Source organism: Lepisosteus platostomus, chromosome 28 (assembly GCF_059453375.1).
Source record: "Lepisosteus platostomus isolate fLepPlt1 chromosome 28, fLepPlt1.hap1, whole genome shotgun sequence".
Taxonomy (NCBI): Eukaryota; Metazoa; Chordata; class Actinopteri; order Semionotiformes; family Lepisosteidae; genus Lepisosteus; species Lepisosteus platostomus.
Window position 1 is genome coordinate 10,718,570 of NC_142638.1, and position 18,886 is coordinate 10,737,455.

At 38.9% G+C, this 18,886-nt stretch overlaps 1 protein-coding gene and 1 long non-coding RNA gene across 3 annotated transcripts in view; one reads left to right on the forward strand and one right to left on the reverse strand.

The window, feature by feature from the left end:
* The window catches only part of npepps (aminopeptidase puromycin sensitive), a 30,229-nt gene extending 13,877 nt beyond the window's left edge, over positions 1-16,352 (reverse strand). Inside the window, exons 1-12 of one of the 2 annotated variants that reach the window (XR_015930921.1) lie at positions 15,835-16,352; positions 11,911-11,995; positions 8,773-8,850; positions 6,945-7,066; positions 6,366-6,473; positions 5,065-5,265; positions 4,356-4,452; positions 4,242-4,275; positions 3,955-4,069; positions 3,554-3,718; positions 1,810-1,914; positions 13-73 (exon numbers count right to left, since the gene is read on the reverse strand). Coding sequence is in view for 1 of the 2 variants with exons in the window: in XM_088622676.1 (XP_088478802.1) it covers positions 13-73; positions 1,810-1,914; positions 3,554-3,718; positions 3,955-4,069; positions 4,242-4,275; positions 4,356-4,452; positions 5,065-5,265; positions 6,366-6,473; positions 6,945-7,066; positions 8,773-8,850; positions 11,911-11,995; positions 15,835-16,134 (1,471 nt within the window). In the remaining variant the exon portion in view is untranslated. The remainder of the gene's footprint in view (positions 1-12; positions 74-1,809; positions 1,915-3,553; positions 3,719-3,954; positions 4,070-4,241; positions 4,276-4,355; positions 4,453-5,064; positions 5,266-6,365; positions 6,474-6,944; positions 7,067-8,772; positions 8,851-11,910; positions 11,996-15,834) is intronic. The other variant, XM_088622676.1, reaches the window with a different exon arrangement.
* LOC148638894 (uncharacterized) lies at positions 15,494-16,148 on the forward strand. Its single transcript, XR_015930924.1, has 2 exons — positions 15,494-15,610; positions 15,697-16,148. It is a non-coding gene; the product is annotated as an uncharacterized LOC148638894 (long non-coding RNA).
* Positions 16,353-18,886: the final 2,534 nt, after the last annotated feature.

Consider the following 18,886-nt stretch of genomic DNA (forward strand, 5'->3'; position numbering starts at 1 on the left):
AAACTTCACTACCTGTTGATGCATTTCTGTGTTGAAACTTTGTAAGGTAGGCATTCATTCCTTTCCTGAAGTCCTGAGGAAGAAAAAAGTTCAACAAAAAAAGGTCTGTATGAAACATGTGCTATTGAGGAGGAGCTCAGCTGAAACCAGGCAGATTCAACGGGGCTCCAACTGACTCTAGAAAACTTGGCTCTGACTCATCCCAGTAGGGCACTAGACTGATCAAATCAGCCTAATAACCTTAAACACAAGGTCTGCCACAACATCTCTTGCCTGACCAACTTGTTAAGAGTTCTTTGAACAAGAATCAGCAGTGACAGATACAGATAGGGCATATTATATGGTATATTCAGATTTTCAAAAGGCTTTTAATAAGTGACCTTTAAATTACAGGCTGTAGATGTTCAGGGAAATGTGTGTGTTGGTCAGAGAACAGGAAACCAGAGTACAGATAATGGGTAGATGCTCAAATGTGATTACTGACGTACTACAGGGATCTGTACTGGGGCCACAGCTTTTCTCAATTCATATCACTGATGTAGTTGTCTACTTTATATATGATACCAATGTAGGTGTGTAACCCTGGCATCCTGGCCAAATTTCCCATTGGCCCTTACCAATCATGGCCTCCTAATAATCCCCATCTCTGAACTGGCTCATTACTCTGCTCTCCTCCCCACTGATAGCTGATGTGTGGTGAGTGTTCTGGTGCACTATGGTTGCTGTCGCATCATCCAGGTGGATGCTGCACATTGGTGATGGTGGAGGGGATCCCCATTACCTGTAAAGCGCTTTGAGTGGAGTGTCCAGAAAAGCACTATATAACTGTAAGCAATTATTAATAATTTTAATTATTATTATTATTATTATTATTATTATTATTATTATTATTAATGTAGAAGGGTAAGAAAACTCTTTAGAAAGTGCAAATGAAATTTTAGCAAAATAAGCTTATGAAAAAGATTTACACATTTATACATTCTGGACAATGCGAGACAACAAAAAAAAGGAAACAAAATGTTAGGATATGTAAACAAAATGTTTACTTATTTGGGTGATGCTTTTATCCAAAGTGACTTCACACCAATATATGCAGCTGGGTATTTTACTGCAACAATCTGGGTGAAGTATCTTGCACAAGGACACAACAGTTGTGTGTCACTTGGGATTTGAACCCATAACCTTCCAGTTCCTTCTCCAGCAGAGAACCCTAAATGTTGCTCCATACTGCTGCCCCATTTTGGTTTTAAGTGTAGAACGTATACAAAAGGATGTTACACCTGTCTCCTGTAATATACTTATGAGGCCTCTTTGAGAACACTGTGCAATATTGGTCTCTATATCATAGAAAATATATTCCTCCGGAAACAGTCCAGAGAAAAAAAACATTTAAATTCTGGGGCTGAGGGGACTGAACAACACTGACAAGCTAGAAGGAACTGAATCTTTTAGTCTTGAACAGAGATGATTATGAGGGGATCCTTAAAGGAACCGATAAAGCCCACCCAGAGGACGTATTTAAAAATGAATAGTGAAGCAGGGACTGGAAGACACAAGTGGAAAAGACACTGAAGTGCAGTTAGGTTTGTGGGAGAACAGAATAAACAGCCCAGCCAATACCCTCACTTCTGGAAACAGCTGGATGAAATACTGGCTCCTTTCATTTGTAACATTTCTTATACACTGATTTAAACTTAAACACCAATTATGTACTGTGGTAAAGGTTATAGATGCAAACCTATTACACTTCATATAAAATCTTAATTGGATTAAAATAACCATTTCTTTGAAATGCCCCCAATTCCTCACCTCATCCCCTATGTAGTTATGAAGCATACGGATTACAGATGCTCCTTTACTGTAGGAAATTGCATCAAAGATCTCATCAACCTCCGATGGGTGTCCTACACTGACCTGAAAAAACAGAACAGAGATATGTACTTAAGTTATATATAACTAAATTGATGAAGAATTAAAAGAGGAAAGGAAGTAATGCATGAGATAACAATACAAGTCTCTTCCACTGTAACATTATGTACTGTATATTCAGTGCATCCACAAGACTCTTAACTAGTTTTACCAAAGCTATTTTACCTCTTAAGCTTGTGAAAGTATGCACCTTTCTCTTGTTAATTACAGCTTCTTCCAGGTAAAATACACTTTTCTCAAAAGACTTGTGGAAATGTATGATGAGGAATTTAAGATTGTCAAAGAAGGGTCTACGTTTAAGTTGCCTAAATGTTATAAAGCATCCTTTCATGGTTAATTTGCAATACAGAAATTAAGTCCTACTCTAAAAGCAAGACAAAACTAATTTTAGACAAAATCTATTTTCAGAAAGATGTCTGTAGCTTGTGAATATGACATGTTTTTAGTTTCACACATAGTATTAAGTTACAAAAATTATCTCCATCTTTATACATTCACATCCAAAGAAGGCTCCACGGCCAAAACATTGTGTTTTCTCTCTTCTCGTTTCAGCATGGAATAAACCTATAACTTGTATTTTTATACATGTATGTTTTTGAAAACATACATGGATTTATTTGTAGTACTTAAATGTGTTTGATGTCATTTTGATGACAATGATTATTCTTTACTGATGCCCTTGACTTGACAATGTCTTGTTGAATGAGCACTAAATCACAACATTAGTGACTAGTACAGCTGCTGAGGGAGGTGCCCTACTGAATGACAATCCTGGTGACAATCAAGGAAGGAAACCCAGAAATAAATAACTATAGCCTGCTTATCAAGAGAACAACACCTTCATCCCATGGTATGTCAGAGGCTGAGCAAAGTTAGAGCACTTTCACTCTTCATCCGGGTGTTTGTAGCCAGCAATTGCAAACTTGGCAAGATATTGGAGCCAAATAAAATATGTCTGCAACAAGCCACAATCTGGGAGTCCACAAGTCATGATACCTTGCCAAGCTCAATGGCAGATCAAAGTGTGATGGTCTGGGGAGGAGTGTCCCAACAGAACTCCACTTGCAGTACTTGTATGGTGCTACATAAATTAAGTCCTAAGACCTCACTCAGTACTTTATCAGATAGACTCATCCTAACAGGGCCACATCCAACAGGATAAGGTCCAGTCTCATTCTGTAACAGTGGCTTTCCTGCGAGATGAAAATTTGACAACTGTATGGTTGCCCAACACACCAGATCTGAACCCCACTGAATATATGTGGGATAGGTGGGGCTCAGAGCCGAGCGAACAGGCACATGAGACAGAACCGCATGAAGAAAGTATCCATAAACTGCATCTGTCACAGATGTACAGACTGTATTGCTGTAATGGTGGCCACAGACACTACTAGTTTGTCATATTAACACTAGACCATCTGTTGTACATCAGCATTACAAAAGTAATAATGCCATGTCTATTAACTACAATGTCAGTGGACTTGTTATAAAGATAAAGACCATTTCTTGACAGTAACTTTATGAATTTGTTTGGTTGTATGTGATAAGTTTCTTTCATGCTTTGGAGAGATGGGTCTGGAGAGCTTGCCCCAGGTTATTCCAGCTCCTGTTGGTCACTGTGTACCTCAATGGGATGGCTGTTGTCCAAGGCATCAAGGTCTAGCGCTCGTGTGTAGTCAGCCGAGACAAACTGTGTCCAGATGTCGTACTCCGGGAAGCAGTGGTCAACACACAGGTACTCAATCCAGGAGGCAAAGCCTTCATTTAACCAAAGATGGGTCCACCATTCCTATACATCAGCAGTCATGGGAACACAAGCAAGAACCAGACTTGTCCCTGAGCCTCACATGACTAAAAACAATTGTTACTGATGTCAACAGACAATATCCTTAAAGAAACAAATGAATAATGCAATAAATTTGGAAGTGAACACAAAAGATGTAAACAGAGAATACTGGATCAATGTCCCAAAATGGTACTCGCAATGTGAGCACAGAATCTGGACAACTTGTAATAAGAGATTACCATAGTGACCAGGTTTCCAAACCACTGGTGAGCCAGCTCATGGCCAACCACTAAGGCCACCCACTGTCGCGAGGAGGAGCAGGAATTCTTAGGGTCAATGAGCAGCGCTGTCTCTCTGTGGGAAAACAAAATCCTCTGGAAAATTATAACAACCAAACTCACAACAAACAAAACACTACACAGATTTATACAGATACAAGTCGCAACAGGACAAAAAGATGGTTCCTGCTGGAATTGCAATTATCAACACATATCAGGTATCAATACAAGACATACCAAGTACATACCTGTATGTAACTAGGCCCCAGTTCTCCATGGCACCTATTAACAGTTCAAAAACACATTAATGGAAAGTCTTTTTCCATTTAGAAAAAAATAAAAATAAAGATTAGTGTACTAACCAGCAGCAAAATCGGCAATAGCTATAAGATCAATTTTAGGCAGAGGGTATGGAACATTGAAATAATCTTTGTAGAAAGGTAAGGTCTTGGTTGCTACCTAGAAAAAAAGAAACCAAGATGTAAAAAAATAAATCGAAAAACTGTTTTGTGTGCACAAATGACCCCTCATTAAGCTACCTCGACACATCGGTTCTCATCATTAAATTCAGATATACCAACAAAAGATGAACAGTGATTTCCTGATTCTGTTATCAATACAGAATAATTAACCTCTGCCTGGTTAGCTGCCTGGAGTAAGACTCCTAATACCACAAAGCTGGCACTTGAGGCTGGAATCCTTAAATAATGCTACTCTGTCTGAAAGGCTCCTACAGTCCAGGAATAGATAAACTGCCTATTCTATTTGCCAGCTGCAAGTAGTTAATGTAATGAATTATAAAAAGCACCTAGCTAAACTCAGAATTGAAGTGACAATATGATTGTCACGCCACTTTGTTCAGAAGTAGGTAACAGCCCTAAGCTAGAATTGAAATTGTAAGATTAAGATGGAAGTACACAAGTATATTAAACATTTAAACTGTGAAAACAATTTAAACAGGTTCTAAGACTGATGGGGACAAATAATTTAATTGTTTAAAAAAATATTTCTAGCACTGTAAAGAAAATTGAAAATCAAATAAATCAAGACCAACTTGAAGGAAAAACTCACCTCTAAAGCAAATTTCCCTTGTTCCGCTTTCCCAACTGGTGTATAAACACGAACTATCACACCATCAGATGACTTGCTTTCAACAAAGTCATACTCCCCTACAACAAATGCTACTAAATACGTGGACATTATCGGTGTTCTAGCAAACTTTATTTCTAAAAGGTTATCATCTTCAGGATATGGCTTTCGTTCAATAACATTCTGCAGTGAAGAGAGAGAAAAGGGAAGTTTAACACTGAAAAACTGCTTTTGTTACACAAAACAATTGCTTAAAAAAACTTAAAAAATGCACAGCCAGGACTTTCAGTGTAAAACCTGATAGAAAATGTTCCAAGAATTTCTATTACTAGAATCAGAACAATGTGTTGGTACAAGAGCTGCTTTTTCCTGTGAAGTCTACAGGGCCCACCCCTTTCTCACTAACTTGTCTACACGATTTCCAGTCCAGTTCCTGGTGCTGTCCTGCCTGGATGACTGCTGAGCTCCAGGCCAGTGCCATATGTCCTCTCCAATTCATTCAGAACTACTTGTGTATCTTTTCTCTGCCTTGTTTCTCTCATGTCACACAGCTACTCTCGTCCCACCTCTGGCACCCTGTAGCTGTAGACAACTGTTTCAAAACACTTGTTCTTGCCTCCCACTTCCTGAACCCCTCTCGCCCATTCTGAGCTCAAAACTCCCTGCCATTCTCCCTCCACTACCTCTGCCAGGTCGTTCCCCCACCCCCAAGCCCATTTCTTTCCCATCCCCGACTCCGCGGTGCTGCAATGAAACAGGAATTGCCCAGTCCTTACACACTGGTCAGCAGCTCTGCATTGAGACGCATCTGCTTAGACAGCATTTCTGATGTCTCTCACACTGACAAGAACTTTCACCACCAACTAAGGCTGCATTCCTGTACTGTTCACTCCTCTGTGGAAATTTGTTTGACACCTGAAGAAGGCTCAGCTGAAGCACTGTGTTTCTTCTTCATATTCAGCAGGGAATTAGCCTTAACTTGCTCACTGTTTCACTCTGCTCTGCGCTATGCTATGGAATTGCTGACACGCGCCTGCCTCACTGTTTTTTTCTTCTTTTCCCAATTATTTATTTTGTAAGGACTTGAGATATTATTGTACAGTTTCTAGGTTGTGCCATATTAAGCACATTTACTAAGCAAATAAAAACTACTGGACACAAGTTCTAGCATGATTCTGACACAGAAATAGAAAAGCTTGAAATGCCAAAACAATATAAAAATATCTTAAAAACATATTTTCTAACTACTATAGGAGAATCCACTGCTGTGCTCAGTTTCTCACCATATTTGACAAAGCTACCCTGTCCTTTGGAACAATCAGTATGATGTCAAACGTGGCTTTGATCGCTGGCTCATCCCAGCATGGGAAAGCTCTGCGAGCATCGGTAGCCTGAAACACAATCACATTATACAGTGAAAAATCAGCGATTTACTCATTGGTAATTGCGACCATGTTAGGCTGAAGCAAAGGTTTTCAAGAGTTACAGCCCTGTGCCGGGCAAGTCTGTCACATGCCATTGCAGTGATTCATTCTGCACAGCCTGAGGCACTACAGTTAATCCGCCAATGCCTACACATGGCATTACAAAAAAGTCAAAAGTCTGAATTAATTACAATAGGCTGTCAAATTAAAATTTTTGCTGGAACTGGTAGGAAAACCATTAAGATATTATGTAAAAAAATCAGAATGGGTTGGGGAGATACCAACATCTTCTCCGATTTTTTCAAAGTCAATTTATATAAACACTCCAAATCTATGACAAAAAAACAAAAACTTTCTTGAAAATGGTTGCAGTAATACTGATCCCTCTAGAAAAGCAGATATAATGTTTATTGTGTCTGTACTTTAAAAAGCATTTACCTCAAATTGTGTGACAGCAGCATAGCGTATTTCTCCTGAAGGAATTGCATATTTACTTCTGTAAAAACCTTTCATTTTGTCATTGAGTTCTCCAACAAAATCTATCTTTAGAGTACCAGAACCTGCAACAGATGGTAAAAAGATCGTAAGAAACTTTCTACAGTCAACATAACAAATATCTTTTTTTCATTTCATAAGGTCTTCAGAAATCTCTAATCTAAATCTTACATTTTAATGTGCATATAAAACAAACCTGAACCAATCCCACTGTTTTATATTTTTATAAAAAAACAGTTTTTTGATATAAAAAAAGAAAGATTTTCTGTTCTGTATTCACAACATGTGTGGTCACTTGCTTTGTTAAATGCCTTGGGGCAACCTTGTCGTGAAAGGCGCTATATAAAAATAAATTGAATTGAATATCAAACCAATACTTTTGCTGGAAATTAAACTTTCCTCACCAAAAGCACATTTCTTTCACAGCATCACAAACAAGCCAAGGTGTTTCAGACGTGTCTGAAAGCTGCTCTTTGATCAAAGTACAGTATATACAGTAATGCACGTCTACAATGTAGTACACTGGATTCTTATCCATATGACTGTCACATTAAATTAGATCATTACTTATTATTAAAAGAGCTACGGAAACTGACATTTACTATGATAACCTGGTCTAAAAGTTACAACATTCCAGTCCTCACTTTCACCTGCTGTAGCCTCAGGAGTAAAGGAGTAAAAGTAATTGTTACTGTACTAACAAAGCAGAAGGCAGCTCTTGACGCAAGGCAGTCAGAGAACAGAGGCTCTGGCACTGGCCTATGTGGGGCTGCTTTTCTCCAGCTGGAACTGCAGCAGCGTGCTGAGTTTAACAGTGCATTCACAGTGGGAAATTGCCTGCTGTCTGCATTACATGCAGAAAGTTTGAAACTGTTAACAAAGGATGTTTGAACAGGGGGTAAGGACAGTGCTGTCTACCTGATTGCTGCCCAAGTGTGTAAAATACCTGATTCCCTGTTTAACACCAACACAAAGGTGAACAAGTGCAACAACATCCTTAAGTGACCATATTTTTCTATGAAACAGTATAAAAACACAGGATTGCAAGAAAAAGTACTTGAGTATAAGGCATTGTGTTTAATGTAGAGAGACAACAAACATTGAAAAAGCCAGTATTATGTGCATTGTAGGAAAACCCTGAACCCAGCAAGAAGATTTAGCTGACAATATAACTCAAGGGTTAAAAAATGCTTACATAAACAAACATTGGTGTTTATCTGTCTCCATTGCACGGAGCCATTTCACAGTGCTGACCAAAGCAATGTTACAAACCTACAGTGCTTAGAACGCTATAGACCCAAACTGTAAATTGGGGCAACATGTACTTCAAAGAAAAGTTAAATTCCACTGCTGTAATAAAAAAAAGTTCAATTTGGCTCATACCTGCTGAGGAAATACTATACTTTTACAGAATTACTTTCATTATTCAACAAAACATAGTGTATTAAATGAATGCCTGCAGTCCTATTAATGGACTGAATGCAATTCAAAAATGCAGAAGGCCTCTAATTACTTCTGCTGTCTGGTTTTTACATTATAGTAACTGAAGGCTTTGTTGTGGGGAGAATGGCACTTCCAATGCATACACTTAAACAAACATACTTCAGCTACATTTTTCCTGTACAAAGGTGAAGAATACATTTAGTAAAGGTTTTAATTAGTAAAGGTTTTAATTATATAAAATGTTAACAGTTAGCAAAGTGTTTTCAACATGAATTATGGAACTAAACTGGCTGTGTAATCAGTGTAAAACATCATATACACAACATACCTCTTTTTAAAACACTGGGGAATGACAAAGTAACTTTTTCATCCTCATTTTGATAGTTGAATCCTGTAGCATTTATTTCTAACAGAAAAAGGAAATAATTAAAGTTTATATGCCAGAGGAAACAGTGAACCAGCGATGACATCCAACCTCTGAGAGAAAAAAAGATATAGTGGATAGTTAATATTCCCAGGACATTGAGATTTTGTAAATATTTCTATAAAACAATTTACACAAAGACAAAATGACTGACATAGTTGCACTCTCTTTGGGACTTGTGCATGAATTCTGATTCACCCCAATCTTTCATCTGAACTCATTTAAGACAGCAATAAAAGCTGAAACTAAATAACCTATGCCTTTAAAGCACTTGCTTTTTAAAAAATATCCTTTTAAAACAGAAAATACACTTTTTCGACACTTTAAAATTCTATATAGGAATCAGTTAAATGGCACAGCTTCTATTGTTTATAACCTAAATAACAATTTCACTTCTTTTGAAAACTATTCCCTTTTTGTGGTCTCTGTCAATGAGACCAGAAGAGCTGAAGACTTATTTTCAGAGCTACCGCTGTGCTTGTGAGAATGTGTGGGTGGGTATGCGATTGTACCATTCACTCTGTCCCAGAAGGGAGGCATTAATAAAGAGCAGTGACTGGCTGACACGATAGAAGGCAACCGTACTGATCTTTCCAACAACAACAATAACAGTCACTCCTCTTTCCCATCAGTTCTTCTACTAATAGGTGTACTAAACCCTCCCAGAACCATTGAAGAAACACAGTAGCTGCCAGTGAGGATGTGAATGGGGGGTGCAGAGACAATGGGAGTGCCAGTGTGTGCCAGGAGACTTAACCAAAGGTGAAACTGGAATGGGAGCAAGGTGGAGGATTTCCATATATGGTGTTAGGGAGGGAAAGCACCCCCTGGTGTTTGTTAAAGAAGCACCATCATGAAGAAACAACAGTAGAAGAAAAGGGGCGTGTTAAATACTTAAGCAAGGCATTATAAGCTGAAACCAGAAGACAAGGTCTTACACACCTCCCCAAAGAACTACACTTAAGAGAGGCAAAAAGCCCTGTCCCAGACACCCTTTAGATAGCTGTCATTTGCTTCTGTGAAGTGGACTCAGGTAAGAGAAGACAGTGATGCCTGATGTAAACAGTTCAATAATGTTCTAATTCAACTGCACAGAAAGAGGACTGTCACATGGAGTTCACTTGTATTGAAAGGTCTTTTCTCCTTTTTTTTAAAAGTTATTAGGATTTCTTAGAGTAAGCATGGTACAGGACCATATGGTGGTAGCCACACTGTTCACAAGTTTAGTTATTGCAGTGTTTTGACTGGAGAAGTTTATCTTTCAAAATTAATAAAGTCAGACACCAGTAAGGAATTTTTTTTTTTCATCACCATATCAGCGTTTTCATGTGCAAAGGACCCCAGACAGGAATCCTCAGATGAGGATCTAATGTGCGCTGAATTCTCCATGATTTGGTCTGATGGTAAACTGTAAATAGAATCCAATCTCCTGTCTGAGAAAAAACAGCTTAACTACTAAGATTCAATCAAAAAGCCTGGATACATTTTATTCTTACACAAGCTACACGTGTACCATAATGCTAAATTCTTCTTTAACAACCAGAAAGAATCCAAATTTATATAGCATTACTTACAAACGTTCAGATTATATACTGCCTCTAGGTTTTCTTCATGATGGAAATATTCTCTTAACATATATTTAAATATATCTACAAGTGAAGCCATGACTAATGCCCATGGAAAGGAATGCACAGCTGACTAAAGCCTAAATGACTAAAGAAAATACTGAGCACGAAGCTGTGTGAATGCTGAAGAATTAAGATTGATATTGGACCAGCAGCATTCAGTCAGCAACTTGCGAAAAGGCCACCAAGAACTTTTTCCCCCAGTATTATCAGACCCTCAAAATACAAAAGCTGCTATATTTAGAAACACATGGCCTGTGCTCCCTGTCTGTGGTGCTGTTCACTGTGGCACGTTGTTACTTGCTGGAAATGCTTTCGCAAGCAAACGGTTTCTGCTCACATGAACAAAGTCAGGATGCACTGTTACAAAAATGCAAAACACTGCACTTCATTTAGCGTGTAAGGCTGAGATAAAGTCAGTAGTTAGCTACTGAAGAGGAATTTCTGTATTACTTCAATGAAAATAGAAAAAGTGCAGAGATCCTAAGTGACTAAACCCTTGGCAGGATAACTCAAAGTCTATAGCAGCACAGAAACTACAGTACATGAAGATTTACTAATAATAGCAGCCCCAAAGCGGTGTTTTGTGGACTGTTTTTTTTGTCGGGTTTAAAACATTATGTATTTTCATGAGACATTAACATTAATGGTAGTTAAAATGCTTTGCACAGATAACATAAGCTCTGTAAAACGTACATTTAATACGATAATAGCTACTTGAGAAAACTATGAGAAAATCACAGGATGAAAACTAAATCTAACTTGTTGGTGGCTGTTAATTAAACAACAAAAAAAAATTTTCCATGTCTTTATTTGAAATTAATCTAAGAAAATTAAAGGAAAAAAATACCGGTTACAAAAAAGGGACAGTTTAGTTGACATATCAGTCATGATCTGGGAAACACCAGGTACAATCACACTGCCTGCCACGGTCACTATAACAACAGTCAAAGGTTGCCTACCACGTTCGGAAACAAGCAACGGTGAAATGAAATGACTGGCCTTCCTACATCATGGGTCCGCATTGCCTTTTCACATGTCGTGAATTGTGCAAATAAGTCAATAAAACTGTTTTTTTATTACATTTATAGAGAATTTACAAAGGCAGAAAGAAACACTATAAATGCAGTACCTCCAGTCTAACCCTTTCAGTCTGTGCTGCTCAGCTTCTTCTGTGTGGGGAAGAGGAACTACATGATGTTGCATGCTGTTGAAATCCTTTACTCGTGTTTTGAAGGCATTTCTGGAAAACCCCTACAGGCATGCAAAGTAAAGCACTATTTCACTGTTAATCTGCCCCAATGGTCTAGAGGAAACATGCTCAGGTGGTTACTCCTATCTGTCCGAGTGCAGACAGCAAGGTGCTGGCAGGGCTTCAGTGCCCCAGTGCCCCCTGACTTATATGTAGATAACTCACCTTCTCCTCCCTCGGGCACGAATGATGCTGTGATTATGTCAATATCAGCACAGTTCATTACAATCTGATTTGTCGCCTGTGTCACCTACAAATGGAAAAAACACAAATGGAGTTAATAACATGGATTCCCAATCACAGCACTGCTCGCAATGTATAACGTACATCGAAACAGGTCACTTTCACTCAAGCTAATCATACATCTGCTGTTCTGACAGGTACTGTAACTTTCTGCACACCTGGTCAGGGAAAGGAGTTTGGGGTAGAACTGGAACCTTTCGCAGCTCCCTCAACCAAATTCCTTGACTACCTTTACTCTCCCAAACTCCTCAAACTATGATCGATTCACAAATAGTGAAAAATAACTTTATAAGGCAAAAGAATACAATATATTTTTGAACCAGTATGCTGAGCAAAGCTGTGAAACACTAATGAGAAGGCGAGTGCAAATTAGGGACGAGTGCATGCAAGATCAGGAGGCACTTGTCTACACTACAAAAGTGACCTAGTCATGTTGTTCAAGGCGAAATCGTAGGATATGAGTGAAACCTCAGATTGCTTGACTAAAACAGAAAACAGACAGTTTTGACTTTGCTCTCCCAATACTTTTTGAGGGCGCTGTATTTAACCCCAATGCAAACCCTACTAAGTAGGCCATGAAAGATCACACCTCTTAGGAGGTTATTTTGATTATTAAAACATTTTCTTCTCATTTTCTTTTCTAGCAAACTGCATGGCAATAGGAGTATTAAATATACTTTGCATTGCTACCTGAAGCACAGGCTGAGTGGTGTAAACCTGCTGGATTCTGTGCACTGTTTTCAGCTCCACTCCAAACTGGAAAAGAGGTGGCTATTCAAGTCCTGTCTAAGTCAGGATTAAGTGGATAAAGCAATAATACTTTTCTTGATTAATACAGTCTACACAATGTAATTTGTCCTTTGTGTTAAAAAGGGAACATTTTTTTACTTATATGAGTGTCAATTATTGATATTGATAGGGAACCAATAGTATTATTACTGCCACAACTTAGCAGGTTCTCTCCCAAAAACTATTTACTGCATTGCATTGGTAATAATAATGATATCAGTCTCCTTTGCTTTCTTTTTTTACCAGTCTGCTTGGAGCTGATATAGCACTGACTTCAAACACCAGTCCATCTCTGTCTGAAAACAGTTTGCAAAAAGGAGTGCTTTAACAATAAATCCACACAACACGAAGAGCAAAAACACTATAGCTCCCTGGAGACCTATTGAGAAAATGCTTCAATAACCTCAAAAATTTAATGTACCACAGAAGACTTTGTGATTTCATAATTACAAAATGATAATTTAAGAATGCAAACATTCAGAAAATAAATGAGAGAATGCTGGATTGGTCCACGAGCTCAGTCCAACAGGGAATTCTGCTACAATGCCAAATCTGCGAGACCCTTGCTGAGAAGTGCTGACTGATGTAAACTGGCAGCAGAGAGCTGGTTGTGTCACAGCTTGGAGGCCCGGTAATGGGTCAGTGTGATAAGCTATCAATATAATCTTCCACTGGAGCTGTCAGGAATCACAGCCTCATCGGCACACATGGAACATTAACTACTAAACACAGCATTTAATCATCCGTCATCAGTTAATTATATTTGATTCCTATATCATCATTACAAATTCTACTAGTATTCCAATAGTTGCCATTACTGAAAAAGTGTCAAAATCATGCACCTTCTCAGAAGGCCTGAAGATAAGAAAGTGCTGTAGTTGAGTGTGATTAAGATGTAACGCAGGACTCATAGAAGAGCAATGTACTGTATATTGAGTGAACTGTGAAAATAAGGTCAAGCTCCCAGGACAAAATGAGCAGTATGTAGTCCAGTACTAAGAAGAAAGAGGTTAACCTTCATCAGACCAGTCACAATGTTGTCATTACCCTGTACTATAACTGGTCTTGGAAATGAATGAATGAAATTCCCATTTCCTGTAAGGTCTCTAAGTTTACAAGATCTACAGTTCAAATCCCAGTTCCGCATTTAAAAATAAATTGTTTTTCACTTGGGAAAACCACCCACATCCCATCAAACCAATCATGTCTCATGAATCGACACTAATAATTGTTTCTAAAGTTTTCTTTCATGAAACAACTGGATGAGCCCCTTGAATCGATAAGCTGCTATGAGCCAGATGGGAGAAGTGTGCCAAAGGGAGTCCTCTCGTGTGTGACTGGTGTTGCTGTGGAACGTGCTCTCATCAGTCAGCCCTGCTGTCTCCTGCCGCTACATCTCCAGAGAGCCAGTCTGCTCCTTTCAACTCAAACTCAGGTGCGAAATGCCAATATAATGAACATTCAGCATTTTTTATGAAATCGGAAACTCAACCCTCAACACAATTAATCCCATACAAGATCAGATAAATCAGCCGAATGTTTATAATAATAATAATAATAATAATAATAATAATAATAATAATAATAATAATAATTGCTTACAGTTATATAGCGCTTTTCTGGACACTCCACTCAAAGCGCTTTACAGGTAATGGGGACTCCCCTCCACCACCACCAGTGTGCAGCCCCACCTGAATGATGCGACGGCAGCCATAGTGCACCAGAACACTCGCCACACACCAGCTATCAGTGGGGAGGAGAGCAGAGTAATGGGGCCAATTCATAGATGGGGATTATTAGGAGGCCATGACTGGTAAGGGCCAATGGGAAATTTGGCCAGGACACCAGGGTTACACCCCTACTCTTTTCGAGAAACGCCCTGGGATTTTTAATGACCACAAAGAGTCAGGACCTCAATTTTACGTCTCATCCGAAGGACGGCACCTGTTTACATTATAGTGTCCCCGTCACTATACTGGGGCATTAGGACCCATGTGGACTGCAGGTTTATGAAGTTATCTAATTCAGATGAATCTTCCCTTTCATTTACTGGTACTACATAGATTGACAATCAAAATCAAAAACATATTGGAACTCATAGTTTGCTTTATAGATTCCTTTGCGTTTAATAAGCAAAAAACATGTTCAATGGGATTAAATAACAGTACAGCTTCCTGTCTGACACTTCTCTGTATAGATTATGTTTGTACCAATAACATGAAACCTTTGCTGCCATATTATTTTAATTATTGTTTTCTACATTGAATCCTACATATTATAGCAGGGTTACAAAAGGTCATTTAATTTCAACAAAATTTACAGGCTTCAACTGGGGAAATGTACTTCAACACTACAGGTAAATACCGTCTGAAATGTGCATGCATGTGAAATCTTGATAACGTAATAAATCTTCTTATATTCCTATTCAGGAACATACAGAGAACAGGATTTCTAGAGTACTTTATCGACTAAATCATATCAGTGCGTTTTATAATATTTAAAAACTAAAACATCTTTAACAGACCTCAGTGAAATTTAATTTCTAAGCAGCATATTTAACCATTCAAAACATGATCGCAAAAGGCATCTTTTACAAGACGTACGAAATAAAGACAACGCATCTTACACGTATACCTTTGGGGAAATTCGGTGTATAGCTCAGATATAACTACGGCTTGTGGTCGTTAAAATTTAAAATTGAACAGCCCCAGGAGCACGGCGAGGAGCTGGGCGCCCCTATCCAAACCACACCGAGCTGCAAAGCGATGACGGGTCCTGGCGAAGCGGAAGCTGCAACTGTCTGCAGACTAGGCTCTCGCTGCCGGCGGTGATGGTGAGGCTCCGCGAGTGCCGGTACTGCCGAATTCACTGCCCATCTAACCAGGTAACATTATGTAACAGTTGCACCTATCTTTACAGCACAGCGAAGCAGCAACATTAAGCCTGTCGGGATACACGCTACGATATCACTCACTGGATACAGTCAATGACATTACGTAATGGACCCCCGGTACCCCGCTCGGCGTCCTGGCTGTCTGCTGCGTGCGAACCCCTTACCTGCACGATGGCCTCCAGCTTGCCCTCGAAGGTGAAGTCGATGAGGTCGGGCTTCAGGCAGAGCCCGTAATTGACGGGGTAGACGTCAGTGGGCAGCCGCTCGAAGGGCCTCCTCTCGGGCATGGTGTCTGCGGCTGGAGCTCGGCTGAGGCTGCTGGCGGAGACGGCGCGGTGACTCGGACTGACTGGCACCCGGGCTGCAGAGCGCACGAAAATGAGGGTGGAAAGCGAAACCTGTGTTTCAGGGACTAAGACTTTCACAGACGACACCAGAACCCGACGGCCCAGACCCAACAGCATATAAAAAAAGAGAATTACAGCCGTGGCTTTCTCGGCTCAACAGAAACAAGCAATGCGTGCGCAGCTCCGTCAGGACGTAACGTCTCCGTACGCCCGGCGCCTCCCCGGTCCCTCCCTCAGCCGCAAGCGCCCGTCTGCCACAGCCAAGCTGGGGCAAGGGACGGACCTTTTCTTCAACCTGAATAGTAAAGACATACTACAGCACATTAAACTATAGAAGCACGATACTCTTACATCCTTGAGTTGTGAAGGCATGAATGTTATTCATACATTTCCCAGCAGCTACAAAGTGTACAGTTTATGATGATGTGTGTATTGGTTCTCAAATAGTTTCCTATGTAAGACCTTACGTTTTTTTCTTTTTAAGGTGGATCAAGCATAATCTCAATATGATAGTATTTACTTTTTATTTTGACTGATACTTTTACACAGAGTAGCTTAGATTTGCGTCGATGTACTGTATGCAGCTGTGGACTGTACTGTGTGTCTCCCAGGACTCAAACCTCCAGCCCTTCGGTTACAGGCCCAGAATCCGTGAATCCTTGCTGTGCCATATTTATGAATATTGCTCGATTTATGTTACAGTCTGAAAACATCCACTATGCTATTCAAAGACGCACAATAATTGTGTGGTTTAGATTAGATTCTGGTGACAAGCCAATTTCTAACCTACAAAATATACATGGTTACAGCTTACGTTTTCATGAATTAATTTCTCATGAAGTTATGCCCCATTGCTCCCGTGTGTCTGCACTTGTATACAATAGATTTTATGTGTAGCCTTTTTTTGTCAGACTGTTGTAGTGTGTATTCTCTATCCTTAAACGACCACAAGACACAAACGTATTTTAAAGGTTTAGTGTTGCCTTCAAATACATCTTCATACAGTATGTCACCCATGCAACAGAGGGAAATACAGTGTCAGTGGAAATTTTAGTGGAAATTTGTGTTTGAAACCTGATTAAGGGATAGAAAAGAGAGGATACAAATGGGAATGCTGTAAGGATAGTGTGAGGATACTGTTGAGATGAGAATGCACAGATTGTGGTGATGTAATTAGTGAAGTACCACAAGTATCAGTACAAGGACCACTGCTCTTCCTTCCCATCCATGATTCTGGTACAGTTATTAAACTAGACAGGTTTACAAACTAAACCAAATTAGGTGGATTGGCAAATATTGTAGAAGCAGCAAATGAAATTAAAAAACATGACATAAAATTCAAGACTAGAAAAACACATGACAGATGATGTAGAAAAATGTAGTGTAGACAAAAGCACAGTACTGAATACAGGAAGCATAAATATAAACTATCAATTGTAAATATGAGACTTGAAGAGACTATTAATGAAAAAGACACAACATTTACATTGTCTGGAAAATATGGGGGGACAAAAGGCAACCAGAGGTTGGGAAATATAGTTAAAAGTGTATAATTTACAATATTTAATGTGATTATGAAATTATATAATGCACTATAAAGATTTAGATTGAGAATATTGTGCACTGTTGAATAGAATTCTATTCAATAGTTAATAAAGATATTGGAATCAAAACAACCAGATACATTCTGGGTTTAAAGGCATGACGTACACTGGGAGGCTAAACGAACTGGATCTTTTTAACTACTTTGAAACAGAGAAGACCACAAGGGGCCCTGATTCAAAATCTTCAAAGTCACTGACAAAAACAACCCTGTGAATATCTTCAGAATCAACGTTGGAAAAAGAGCCAAAGGACACGAGTGGGAACTACGGGGCAGTGCTGTTAAAAGTGAGAGCAGGAGCACCTCCCAATGCAAAGGATTATGGGAGTCTGGACAAATTGCCCTTGCTATTTTGTAGAAATGGCTGGATTAGATCCTTAGATTTGCTATCAGCAATGCAAGTAGATAGAGGGCTCAAAAGGCCTCACTTGTAACATTTCTTATATTATTATGTCTGCAACCACTAGAACTTGGCACTTTGAAGACATGGTTCCTGATCCTTTTCCAGGGAGTCGAAATAGATTTTTAGCATATATTATTTTTAGCATAGGTGCTGCTGACTCTCTGTTCTATTTAACAAAAAGAGTCTGATTAATAAATAAAACAACAAAAAAGGAAAATAAAAAAGTCAAAATTGAAACTGCATCAATATATTACTGTGCCTAGTAGCAATAGAGGAAATGGTAAACTATCTGATGCTTACTGAAGTGCATCATCTTGCATTTTAAAGATACAGTAAGTTTGAAAAATATGCAAAAATAAACAATATTTGTTGAGATATTTGTGCCTGAAAATATTTCTGGGTATTATTAACTTTAATTTGTTTTTCTAGCTTTCCAGTAAAAATAAGAATTCAAGAAATCTTACCCTTTGTGGCAATCTCTCTTTAAGATTAAAAAAGACAGTTTGTGGGTCTGTCTAGGATGTTTAAATCCAGGAATGAATCATCAGTCTGCTCTGGAATTAATTTCAGAACAACACCATTTTTTTTTTGTGAATGAAGAAAATGATTTTCAATTCACTCTGATGGATGGGCATTCATTTACCTGTTTGTTTAAGCAGCAGACATGTTGTAATCTGTGGCACAGAAAAAAATGGATATTGTTTCTTTGGCTGTGATTAAAAATAAAAGATCAGAGAAGATCACTTTATTGACCATATACAATTTCTTTTATTAGGAATTTGTCTTTTCGCATACCCCAGCTTGCTCTCCAGGAGACACACAGATAAAGAGAGAAGCTGGGGGTCAGAGCACATGGTCAGCCA